Source organism: Abramis brama (assembly GCF_963993115.1).
Source record: "Abramis brama genome assembly, chromosome: 17".
Lineage (NCBI taxonomy): Eukaryota > Metazoa > Chordata > Actinopteri > Cypriniformes > Leuciscidae > Abramis > Abramis brama.
The window spans coordinates 18,208,618-18,221,932 of NC_139979.1; the positions used below are offsets into that span (position 1 = coordinate 18,208,618).

The following is a 13,315-nucleotide window of genomic DNA, read 5'->3' on the forward strand; positions in this document are numbered from 1 at the left end:
GAACTCTATATCTCACCTCTCTCAAGGTAAATCACCCCAAAGTGAATATCAGTGACTGGTTTATCCTTTCTGTGCAAATGAATAGAAACTAGACCAGAGATTCAGCCTTTAAGCTGTGTTTCTCAGTAGAATGGTTGTCATATTTTTAATATACGCCACCTCAAGTGTTTCTGCCTGAAGTATTCTTAAAGACGTTGGTGTAAAGGACTCTGGGAATGCGAAGCATGCTTGTTTTTTCTACCTCCTACGTTAATTGAGGTCTGACCCGACAAAAGGTGACTGAAGTCATATTTCATATTGATATGTCTGATGCTGCTATATATACATGTCTGAGGACAAATGTAACGCATGACTCGGATGCACTGATTGTAGATGCATTTACTTTGGTTTGCATTGGTTTGTGATAGTCAACATAGATAATACAAACCATAGTGACTGCGCAGCCACAGATGTCTCCTGAGTCCTACTGCCTCAGTTCCCTCCTAATTCAATTAGACGTTCCACATCTGAGAGTCTCGATTCAATTTAAGATCCAAGAATTCAATTTAATGGGAGAACAAGAGGTCGCAGACTCAGAGCTGTGGACAGATGTCCCTGGAGTGTCTGTGTGAGTTTTTTTAAAGTGTGGTTCATTAAGACTTTTAAATTGGAATGTTTGTTGTTGCTTTGTCCCCCAGAGCATGTGGAATGAGACGTGAAAGGTACAATACAGAATGTGTAAGTGATCAGTTATTTCGAAACATTTTTGCTTGAATGAGCAATGGAGACAGAACTATGTGTACAAGCACTTGAATTCTATTGACAGGCAGATGAGGTGCAGTGGATCATTTTTAACCCTGGGTTAGTGTAATCTTGGGTCATCTTGTGCTCTTCGCCTGCGTGTAAAGGAGATAACTGTCTATTTAAGCAGATGTATTCATCATTCAAAAAGGCTAAACTAAGAATGCATGTTTACAAACTATAAACAAAGCAGCGCTTGCTTACTGTTTTGAATATCAATCATGCTGATCATGTTCTTTATTCCACTCTGCTCATGTTATTAATATTCACGCAGTAGAATGCTCAGGTAAGATGACGTAAAATTAGAACAGTCTTCTGTCTGTGCCGTCATGACTTCTTTGCTCGTTCGCTAAACTGAACAGCCAATCAGTGTTCTCTCTCTCACCGACAGCCTAACGCTGATTATACATGTTGAATCGGCCAAAAAAACAACAACGGTGTCTAACTTGAGCCAATGGTGCGGAATACACCGGAAAAATTAAGTCAGCCGACGGCGGCTTGTTTTGTCCCTGTCTTAATATATTGTTTGAGTTTGAGCTTTGGCTACAGCACATGAGAACGCAACTGCTTGTCCATTTGCAGAAATAACATAAAAGTAATGTCTTTTCATCACTCTTGTTCCCTAATGTGTGCAAGCTAAATGTGGCTCGTGAAAGTTTTTGCGACTGTACACTGTCTATGAATATTTAACAAGGCAAGCATTGTTTAGTTTATGATTGGTTGTCGGTTGCTAAACAACTTGCTGTGACCATCTAGCACACCATTGTTTCACATTTGTATACCTTTCGCTCTGCATTTCAGAAGTCTTCCCAACTTTGGAATTTCGTTAAAAGGAGTGTTAACCTCCTTTCAGATTTTCTAAGATGGGAGGGAATGAGATAGAAGATAGAATGAGATGGGAGAGGGTCAGGACTGATATACTTTAATAATCTCTGGGGGAAATTGAGGAATTGCAGCAAACATAAATCATAGAATAGTGAAAATAATTAAATGCAATATAAAACGAAAATACAGTGCCAGAAAAGAAATTTGAAACATTACTTAATTCAAGGTTAAGAGTGACATTAAGTCAGGGTTAGATCTAGTGTTAAAAACCTTTAAAACAGGCAGAAGTCATCATAAAATCATCATTAAGAGAAATAGATAGAGCAAATATAATTAAGTCTGCTTCATTATGAAGAGAGAAAAAGCAGTTGGCCGATTTACATTGTTTTGCCCTTAATGCACAGATACTTGCTTCTAGACTGTTAAATCCAGTCTGTTTGTTCTGGATGTAAGTAAACGCCTGCATGCCCTCGGCTATTGCCTGTGAAGGGAATAGTGACATCTCTGATTTGGATTACAGGGTTTTTCCTGGCTCAAAATGAGGCGCAGGTGGTAAAATCCTAATAATGTATTCTAATAATAAGGTAATTAAATTTGTATTTTTCGTAGATCATCATATAGCCTAATGTGTTACCCACATTATTTTAGTGGGTTGAGCCTGGTACCTCTAGGGGGGTCTGGGGGCATGCCCCCCCGGAAGAAAATTTTGTACATTTTAAAGATAAATTCATTAATCTGGTGCACTTTGAGTCACCCGAATCCACTGTTAAAAATAGATAATACAGCCGCAAACCGCCCATATTCTTTGATTTAGATATCTGCATCTGATCATCACATTACAATTATTCAAATTCTCAGTGTTAAGCATGATAATATGGTTACATATCACACTGAAGTAGGCTGATTAAAAATTAACATTTAGGCTATTTAAAATAAAAGTTCTTCTTTTGGCAAAATTACATTTCCTTAATAACCTAAACAGAGGCTTTACTCCCTTCAAACTTAAATTGTCAATGTTTCATTACATCACTGTTTGAAAACACTCATTCAACACACATTTTTTCCATAATTTTATTAAATGTATGCTCCATCTTTCATTTCAAATTCTTAAATTTGATCAATATTCAATTAAAATAATAAGACACTAGGCTGTTACCAATCAAATTAAATAATTTACATTGAAAAATTATAACTGTATTAAATGAGATTATTTTAAATATTTTTGAATATACAATAAGGAATGTTGAAAAGAATGATACTTTGAAAGTAAACCGCCAGTAGATGGCAGCAGGCGACCGTCTTAATGAGCGAGTCATTGAGTCATTCATTCAAACGATTCGTTCAAACGGCTGATTTATTCAGAATGAGGCAGTTTATGAATAGGTAATTGAATCTTTGACTCAACCGATTCGTTCGAAACGCTGAATCATTCAGTAATGGAACACGGCTGAGTGCAGTTGCTCTGAGATGCGCGATGATTCTGCTGTGATCTTTGTTTGGAACTATTTTCACTGCTGAAACAGAACAAAAACAGTCATTGCATCTAAAATGTAAGTGACTTAATTTTAACTATTTGTTTATTGAACTGTTATGAAATCAGTCTCGGTTTCAATCTTGATTGGCATTCAGGAAAACAGCTCTCTGGTCGTGTGTAGCCTAGGCTATATATTGTATAATATGTTATAAATAATTGCGCGAGCCTCAACAGCGCAACTTTGTTACCGTCAGTACATTAGGTAGGACTATATTATTATCAGCTATAGGCTATCAATCACCACTTACAATAAATTAAATAAAACAGATTATACCATGGTCTGGGTGAATACTCGATTCTGATTGGCTGCAGGGTGTCCGTTAAAAAGTGATAATGGACACCTAGGAAAGGCGTCCCGTCAATTTGCCTGATGACAGTTCTAAATGATTGCGCTGGCTCAAACTCACTGATCAACTGCTGCGGTCGGGTCGCTGTGGCCACGTTGCTTGGCAACGCCTGTATACGGGAGATATTAAATAGTGCGCTCGACTTAATAAATAAAAACCCTCACGATTTTTACTCTAAAACACATTAAAGTATTATTAATTGATTAAATATTTCTTTCTTTCGTAAGTAACCATGGTATAAGCGGGTTAATGCCCTTCGAGGTGTCCATTATCAGGTTTTAATGGACTTCGGCGGAGGCAATGGACTCCGCTGCGCGTCGGACGGTTCACGCCTCGCCGTCGTCCATTAAAACCTGATAATGGACACCTCGTCGGGCATTAACCCTTACATAATCCTCACGTATTCGGTGATTCCCTAGTTATTTTTTATTTTTATATTAAAAATTATTTTAATCAGGGCATTTGTCCGGATGGGTTACAATTATCTCTCACTTTTCCCTTCAAAAAACAAACAAACAAAAAATTGTCGGGTCCTGATATGTTTTCCTTGATTGGTTTTCCCTGAAGAGAATTACGTTGTTGAAAACGAAAGTAAAAGAGTGACGCACGTTCATTGCGTTTTACCGTGATGAGAGTTCCGTTTCTTTATTAAACTCAACTCAGTATAATGATTTATCTGTCATCCACCCTCGATTAATTGGAATGGAATGTTTTTATTACTTGGCCCGCCCGACCCACGGATTATCCGCGATCCGCGCAGCACTATACAGTTTGAGAATGGACACAAACCGCAACAGAACCGTCGTCACGGTGGAAAAAGTGTATCTGACCATGTGACTGTCTGTCCGAGTTTTGTCGAGAGCCGGAGGCGGCACGAAATTTGACGGAGGCGGCCGCCTCATAATTCTCTATGCAGGAAAAACCATGGATTAGTGTGTGAGAGCAGGAGAGAGCGAGTGTGATAGAGAAGCCAGTGTTCTCAGCATAGCTGCCCTTGTTTTCTGCCCCACTTCACTGTAATAATGGGAAGAGGGTCCTCATACTCCCCCTCTGTCGCACTCACGGGCTCCCTCCATTCAGCCTATCAGATAATGCAGTGCTGAGAGGCTAAACGGTGCCTCTGTCTGCCTGGCCACTGACACACTGACACAGAGGAAATGGATAGTTTTAGACTGTGACCGAATTTTGGCACTATGTTTGACCAATGACCAGATCACTGCCGTAACAGAATAAATATTCTGTCCGTCATCATGTGGATATTCAAAAGTGATTGAGCAGAGTTCAATCGGTTTTGTTAATCTTAACTAAAACTATTAAAAATAGTTTGTGTTAGGCTAATTGGAACGAAGCTGAAATAAAAAACAATAAAATAATAATATTCAATGACAAAGGCAAACTGAAAAATTGAAATGCTGCATGGGCAACTAACTGAAATAAAATAAGTTTGTTGGACATACTAAAATTACTAAAACTGCAATTAAAATAAAAGCTAAATATTAAAATATTAGGAAATATTGAAATAATAAATATTAAAAATGAGAAAATCATGTAACAGAATTGCTAAAATAAAAAATAAAAACATAAAACATAAAAATAAAAGCTAATTCAAAATATAGGCCTACAGGAAGATAGACGCGCTATAGTTAAAATAGTTTTCGGTCTTGTGTTTTATCTCAAAATGATGGATGTCATTTTAAAAAAGTGGAAATTAGTGGAACTGGAAATAAGTTAATACAGCCGCTTATTTACATGAGGTAAACGTAAAGCTGCTTGGTTTATATTTTTAATGTTTAGGACTATAGTTGCTGCCATTTCAAATGTTTACGTGCTTTTCTGATGATAAAATATTGTTCTTGTAAATACTTTCCAGCCTTTCAGTAATAAAAGCGTAGGCTAAGGCTTCATCTTTAAAATGCATCCAAATTACAGCGACGTGCAATCGTTATCATACGGTGCTCGGCAGGGGACAAAATTTAAACAGTGAATTTTGAATTGATCTCTTCTTGTAAACTCGGATGTGGATCCGGACGGCAATTAAATCACCACATGACCTTGGTGTTTATCAAAAAACAGTAGGTTATTCGGCCAGGGCTTTTATACGCGGGTGGTTGGAGAAAAACACTGATATTCTGGATTCGGACGGCAATTAATCACCGGCTAGCCCCGTAAATGTTTTTTAAAAAAAATACCTTGCAACCCCATGAGAAACAATTACCTTCCGAATAGGGCTTTTGTGTATAGTGTTTGTGTACAGTATTTGTGTATATTGGAGCGTGAATAGTTTGCTAATATGACCGCAGAATGAACTGGCTTGCCTTAAAGAGACTTTGATAAAAGTGCCAGCATTACTGTTAGGCTCATAACACAATATATTTATAATATGGTGAAAAATACAATAAGATATAATGAGAACATTTGACTGCCACACAAATTGTTTTCAGAATTCGTTTAGATCCTCATGAAAAATGTTCATCATATTCACAACAATCTCCCCCCTGCTATCTTTAAAGAAGCCTGGCCTTCTTTATAGTTATTTTATGGCGTTCAAAGTCTGTTGTCTGGGGCTGAAACTTCACCTATCCAAGTGTGAGAGCTGGAATTTAATTATTGTCACTGTAAAAGTACATACATTTTACCTCAACCACAATAAACTTAGATGATGAATGAATCATGAAAAATGATCAGTGCTGCTGCCACTTTCTCACTACACCTGTGTAACCCTCCACCTGTTTATCCGTCATCACAAGAGTCTCCCATATTGAGCTTGGCTCTCTTGTGTCTGCTTTCAGTCACTGACATGGACACGGCAGCCGTCTCAAAAAGCTTTCTGAAGACAAAACGCATAATGAGCCCATTCATTGTATTCACATTGTAATAGTAGTCATGAAGGCTCCTTTTTGTCACACAGTAAATGTATTTCTTAACACTTTCTTACTCATCTCAGGCTGACTGTTAGTTAGTTTTAACTGTACCTTTGGTTAGTTCAATAAAAGGAAAATCTGTAGGTTAATTGTAAATCTGATTTGCTGAATAAAGTGCTGTTCCCATGATCCAGTCATAGGAGCGGACATCCCTGATTCTGGTTTATCATGCAGTTTATTACACTGGATTCTTTATCACACACACACACTCACACGCACACACACACACACACACACACACACACACACGCGCGGAGAAGCACTGATCAGACTGAATGTGTTTGTAGTTTGCAGTCTGTTTAGTTTATCGCAATGATGTAGTTTGTTACTGAACAAAATGACGAGTGTGAGAGTAAAAGAAAAAGACAAAGAGAAATGGTAAAGATGTACCACTGTCTGGGAATGCACTTTGTTCCCCGTCGCACCCTTCATGCTTTAATGTTCCTTATTGAGATATCATTCCATCACACCAGCCACACCTTCAGTTTTCTTCTCCATTACATCATGAGTAGTGAGTACTGAAGCTTTGGTTTTGATGAGAAGTAGTAACATAAAAATCCCCAAAAAAGGGTGTGTGATTTAGGATAGAAAGCCAATGGAACATCTACATCAAGAAAAACAAACGTGTGTGTGTTCAGGTTAATGAATAATGAAGGCCATTGGGTTTTCTGTGCCAGGAGTCAGAGGTAACGGGCAGCATTGAGTAGAGTGTAATTCAATCCAACCTCACTGGACTGTCTGCATTTCTGTGTCTGTCTGTATCTCAATAGAGCACAACAGTAGGGTTCTGGTAGTAAAAATCCCATTTAAATTTTCCTTTAGAGAGTAACACAGGCTAGAAACATTTCAAGACAGACCATCATTGTCTACAAGGTTGCTGAAGTCAATGTGATATCGACCCCATTTACTTTATTATTAATGCATGTTCCTGGTTTTATTGTGTGAAGGATTCTTAAGTGTACATTATATAACAAAAAGGCTGTTCCTGTTCAGCCCCCTCCAACCACTTGGCTTCATTATAGAGTATAACGCACACTTTTCACCAACAAGTCTAAATAAAATGCAGATTCACAAATTATATTAAAATATTGATAATATTTTAAAAGCATTTTAGTTTAGTAAAGACATTTGTATATAAACAACATTCTGCATTCAGAACTAGCCTAAATGCTAGAAAAAAAAATGTTAAGATCACATATTATGAAATGAGTAAAGTAGGACACTGCCCCCAATCCTGAACTAAGATCCACCAATAAGAAAAGGGAATTCACCATGGTATCCTTGTTGAAGTGAAGTGCTTTTTTAGGAATGAGGAGAGGACTGTCTGTAAAGGGGAAAGTGACTTCACATCAGGTTGTGCAGTGGAGTATAATCTGAGGGACATCTTATTGCTTCTGTCAGGGATGGTATTGGAGAAAGAACATGCAGGGTTGTGATGGAAAAATGAATATTTTTTTATTTTGTTGTACTGTTGTGATTCAGACAGAGCTGGTTATGGGTTAGAAGAACATTTTTATTGAAGATTTTTTTTTAAATGTATTTGCAGAAAATGAGAGGGGGAAAATAGTTCTGGAAGAGAGTATTTGATTTTTGAGGTCACCGGACAAGCACACTTTGACATTGTGCATTGTGTGATATACTGTACTTTGACTGTACATTTTCTTAATATTCTTTTCGTCTCACCTCTAGGATGTCCGCTCCTGTCTCAGGTAGGAAGACCCCCGTGGACTATGGCGTACAGATTCGCTTTATAAATGACCTGCAAGATACCGGAGGAGGGGTGAGTGGGCAGCCTCGAAAAGAGGGACCCAAAAAACAGCCGTCTCGCTATGGAGTAGCAGTGAGGGTGCAGGGCATCGGTGGGCAGCCCTACGTTGTACTAAAAGACGGAGAAAAAGGTGATTCATATGGAGTACAGCTGAGAACCCAACCACCTGCCTACAGCAGCCTGCCTAGGTATGCTCCAAATTATTTTTTTACTAAATGCAACATTTATTGATTTCATTATATCTTAAAACCCTCTGATCTAAATGACTGCGTGTAATTGTTAAAATATTTGTTACCTATATACGTGTATTTTTAATAAATTAAAATGCTTTTTAAGTAATTTTCTTGATAAAATGACTGATAATATAGTTAACATTTTGGGATGATACAAGCATGAGAGATTCCCTATGAGAGAATACTGTGTGTATGCAGATAAAGTTGGACATGCTTATATATCCAACTTTATATAAAGAGTTGGGCAATAAAATAGGGTAGTTATGTTTTGCGATGAAATAAATAATCAGGCAATTTTGCTATATAGATTTATGTTGCTTTATGTGAATGTCCTGTATATTATACATAGTATATACAACTTTATATAGAGCTGTGTTATAATACAGTTTACATTTTTATAAATATATTACCCCTAAGCAGTTAACTGAGGAGTTAATTAAAAGTTGTCTTGGCATAATACAAATGCATAAGACATTGTACATACTGTAGTTGATATTATCTTTCAGTACCCCAGACACCGGTGCCACCAAGTTTTACAGATGATGGCACCAGCACCTAATTTGGTAGCACTGGGACTGGAGTATTAATAATTACATGTTTTGTCTCTTGGAAATGCACTTTTGGCAGTGACTTGAGTTGACAGAACAGTATCTATAGAAAATTAACACGAGTTACAACTTCATTAAAAAAAATGCTAACTGAGTTAGGACTCCTCTTTTTTTTTTAATTAACCATAGGTCTTCCATAGTATAGCTGATAAATATATATTCCATAGCATATATTTTTTTGAAACAGTAGCTGAAACACATTTAGTATTTAAAACAAATGCACAAAAACTGTTATAGCTTTATAACAAAAAATAATGTATTTAAATTACATTACTCATTTATTTCATGTCTACATTAATAATATAATACAATTCAATATGAATATGAATATCTCACATTTCTGCAACAACACCATGGTTACAGTTAGTGTTACTACAGTAAATCGAAGATAAATGTTGGTGATTTGTGGGTTGAAAAGCCTTCTAACTACTGTTGTGGCACAATGTTTCTCCTGTTTTCCACGTCAGTGTTGTTGAGAATGTCAGCATTGTTTCATCTGGCTTTAAGCTAGTTTAAATTGCCAAGACATTTGTGTTTTTTATCAGAAAACTCTGCTGAACTTGAACGCTTCTCATTGGATCGCTGTTTCTTTCCGCTTTTGGCGCGTTTGCTGTTTATTGTTTCACATACACAACAGAAAGGGCAGCACTTATAATGGCAGTGCTTATATTTTTAAACAAATTTTAAATCTGTATCTTTGTATTTTGCTGATTGTGTCTGTGTGTTAGGAGGAGAGAGGATGGGGTAATCCAGGGGCCATATTTCTCGTCTGGAGAGAATACCCAACTGCGCCGGGCTCAGTCTCACGGCTCCCTGTTGGAGAGAGAAAACGGCAGCGAAGAGTTTACAGATCAACTCCGACGGCCGCTTGGTGATGGACGCTCTGGTAGCTACGGCAACCTGGATGGAGGTGTTGGTATGGGACCAGAGAGGGAGCGGCCCATAGACAGGATGGAGAGAAATCAGTGGGGCGGCTCCTACCAGACAGGGCTGAATGGCACTTTGGGAAGCGGGAGAGTTGGAGGCAGTCATTACACCTCATCCGAATCAATTGAAATGTCTCCACACAACCAGCAAGCTCTCAGCCAGTCAGCTCACAGCTCCAATCGTCAGACTCCTGCCCACAGAGTCGTCGACAGGTTCGACGGGGGCTCTGCTGCACAGGCGGATAACACTGGGACCACCACCAGGGGGCGCTATCCCATCCTAAATGCAGACAACAGACCCACCTCAACCTCACCATTACCTGTTTCATCTCTCGTTCCAAACACATACTCTTCACCTCGGTCTTCCTCACCTGCTTCTGCCTACAGCAGCCTGGGACGTGGTTCAGGTTCTGTCGCCAAGGTCATGGCTGTCTCTTCATCTGCTCCAGTTGATGCACATGTAAATGATGGGTGAAATATATTGAGGCTTATTAAAATCTTTGATCTAGACTTTGGAGCAGCCTTTTGCATTTGGAAGTGCTCCTCAGATTCCTTAAAAGGCTGTCAGTGTTTTGTAACGGTGTAATTTGAATAGGTTACAGTAAAGCAATTCATCAACCTGATACTCTGTTCTCTCTGGCATTGAATGTCATTTAGCTTAATGTAGCTTGTTAGTTTCAGCAGAGAAAGTGTTACTACTCAAAGATGTATCAATTGTAACCCACTCTTTAGACCGTTTAGGAAATGTTACTTAGTTGTTTTGCACTTATTTGTGTGGGTTGTGTTTGATGTTTAATAGACTGTTATCTCCATTTAGGTAACCCCTGACCTGTTGATGGACCAGGGTCAAAGTTCAGGGTCAGAGTTCTCAACCGAAGATCAGATACAGCAAATAATCTACGATGTTCTACGTCAGGGGTAAACCATTGTTCTGATTTACAAACAATATATACAGACTGAATGTCATTAGTAACATTTTGTTTCTCCTAATTCCTCAGGAGTACAGAGGGAGACGCTTCCATTAAGCGCAGAGTTCGAGTTATCTGTAATAAGATTCAAGGCCTGAAGGTACAGTGTATCTTAGTTAATCAAATTTTAAACATTGCTATTTGTAACATTGCTACACTCTGAGTTTTGAACATAATACATGTCAACACCTGATCACATACCCTACATTTAAAGCTAATGAATGACTTCTATTTAGGGTTGCTTCCACCACCAGTATGACACAACCAGTTCAGCTCAAAGCTTAACCACTGCTCCCAAAACTATTTCAGGTGAACTGAAGTACAATTCATGATAAAACAAACAAAAAAGACAATGTTCTGTATAGGATATTAAATTACTTGTATCGTGAAAGGCAGTTCAAGTGTATTAAACCAGAGACTGTATATGTGTAATTTGTGCAAAAGTCTTGCCTTTCAGTTAAAATAAAGTCTTGCCTTTCAGCTTTTTTTTAATGCATACTTTTAGTGCAATTTGAGCTGTTATTGAGACATAATCTTGACAGACAGTTTTGTATATTGCCGCCATTCTCAATTCAAGTACATAAAAAATACACTTGTATTATCTACTTAAAAAATAGCTGCCCAGGGTGTAACCAAGATAACCATTGAGTCAATTGACTTTGACTAAACCCAGCTGTGAATAAATCTGCCATTTTTAAAAAGCTATCATAAACAAGTGTCAGCAATGAGAGGTGATTTACTCTAGTGATAAAACACAAAGTCTGGCTGTGGAGGTAGGCTCAGTTGGCACTGTGTTCGGTACTCAGACAGGCATTGCTAAAATGGGCATTACATTTGATGGCTTTTTAGGTGTTGGCATCTTTTGCTAAACTGTAATGAATTGGCAGCAGATCCCACCTCACTTACAACAGCTGAGCCCATTTTAGAGTAAGAGGAGTGAGAAATGTTTTGCTCTGCCATCAGCTACACACACAAACACAATTTTCTACTAATGGACACAAAAGTCTGACAGTCTAATCTAATATAAATGTATAAATCCCAATAATATACCATCAGAAATTATAAATAATCACTTAAAAAGACTGCAATTCAATATCCCTGTCAATCTTATATTTGAACATTTCAGTAAACCCTAAGTTTATGTTTGAAATGCAAGGCACGAGAGTTACTCTCTGAGGCAAACAGTAGACCATTTAGCCTCAGAATAATTACCTGACATAGAGAGAGAACCTAGATGCCTGATGGATGTGTCTGGGTTTTGCTGCCAGGAACAAGTTAACATCATGGACAAGTTTCCGAGCAACTGAGCTCAAGATAATTATAAGAATTTTAAAAGTGGCACAGCAAATCGAAAAATACCTGGAAGTTACACAACTTCTAAACTTGCATAATGTGCTGAATGTTGACAAAGATATTTTCCTATTTTATGTTAAAACAAAATAGTGCTAGTAATTCAGTGAAACAATGGCCTAAAAGCCTGTGACTTGTGTGATAAAACATCATATGTATATATACACTATTATTCATAATAGTCTTTGTCTTAAATGCTGAGCTTTTGGGAGCATTTTGTAATGTAGAAATCTCATAAACGCTTCACTTTTGAAGTAATGATTTCTTAAAAGCAAATGACTGTTTTGTTTTGTGAGCAATTACTTAGAATAGTGAACTTTACACAGGATTATGTCTATTATGTCTCAACAGGGGTAGCAAACCACTAATGACTACTTTGTCGTCTAGATACTATCATAGTGGTGGACTTGAATTATAGTGTTTTAGGCTAATCTGGTAATGCCTTGTTTACATGAAAAACATGCACGTTTTGACGCACATGACTGTCCTGGTTAGTCCTGTTAGCCACTGACAGACTATGCATGGAGTGGGCAAAACAATGGAAACACTTGATGTCAGTTTACCATCATCATGCACTGTTGAGGAATTTTCCTGCCCTGTCAGAGATCTTAGTAGATATAGACAGTCTAGATATCTTTGTATACAGATCTGCTCATAAATTTATGTGAAAAGATTAATTATATTATTTATTACATTCTGAATTATATGTTTTGTCATGTTATGTTCCAGGTCCTGCAAGCTTTGCACATTTGATTTTTTTCCCCACAGTGGCTCAGATCATATTGGGTGTCATAAACATTGATAAGACTGCAAGCAGCAGCCATTGACGCTTGTTTCACACATACTCCATTTGAAGTGCGCATGCGGTGCGTATTTTTTTACGCACCCATGTTGTCAGGTCAGAGCTTTCACACCGCATGCTGATGCGGTCCGTCAATGTGTTCCAGGTGCGGTACGTATACAGCAGTGCAGCGATCCTTTCCACACCAAGTATATTTTTTTCTGTGCTGCACACGCTTAATTAAAGTGACAGCGCATGGTTCGTGGTCAAAATG

At 37.9% G+C, this 13,315-nt stretch overlaps 1 protein-coding gene across 2 annotated transcripts in view; it reads left to right on the forward strand.

Moving 5' to 3' along the window:
• LOC311067365 (cingulin-like) overlaps nucleotides 1-13,315 on the forward strand; it is a 36,684-nt gene that overhangs the window by 2,355 nt on the left and 21,014 nt on the right. For both annotated transcript variants that reach the window (XM_084089179.1, XM_084089178.1), the window contains exons 2-5: nucleotides 8,097-8,363; nucleotides 9,745-10,402; nucleotides 10,760-10,860; nucleotides 10,941-11,010. In XM_084089179.1, coding sequence (XP_083945305.1) covers nucleotides 8,098-8,363; nucleotides 9,745-10,402; nucleotides 10,760-10,860; nucleotides 10,941-11,010 — 1,095 coding nt within the window. In that variant the 5' untranslated portion in view covers nucleotide 8,097. The remainder of the gene's footprint in view (nucleotides 1-8,096; nucleotides 8,364-9,744; nucleotides 10,403-10,759; nucleotides 10,861-10,940; nucleotides 11,011-13,315) is intronic.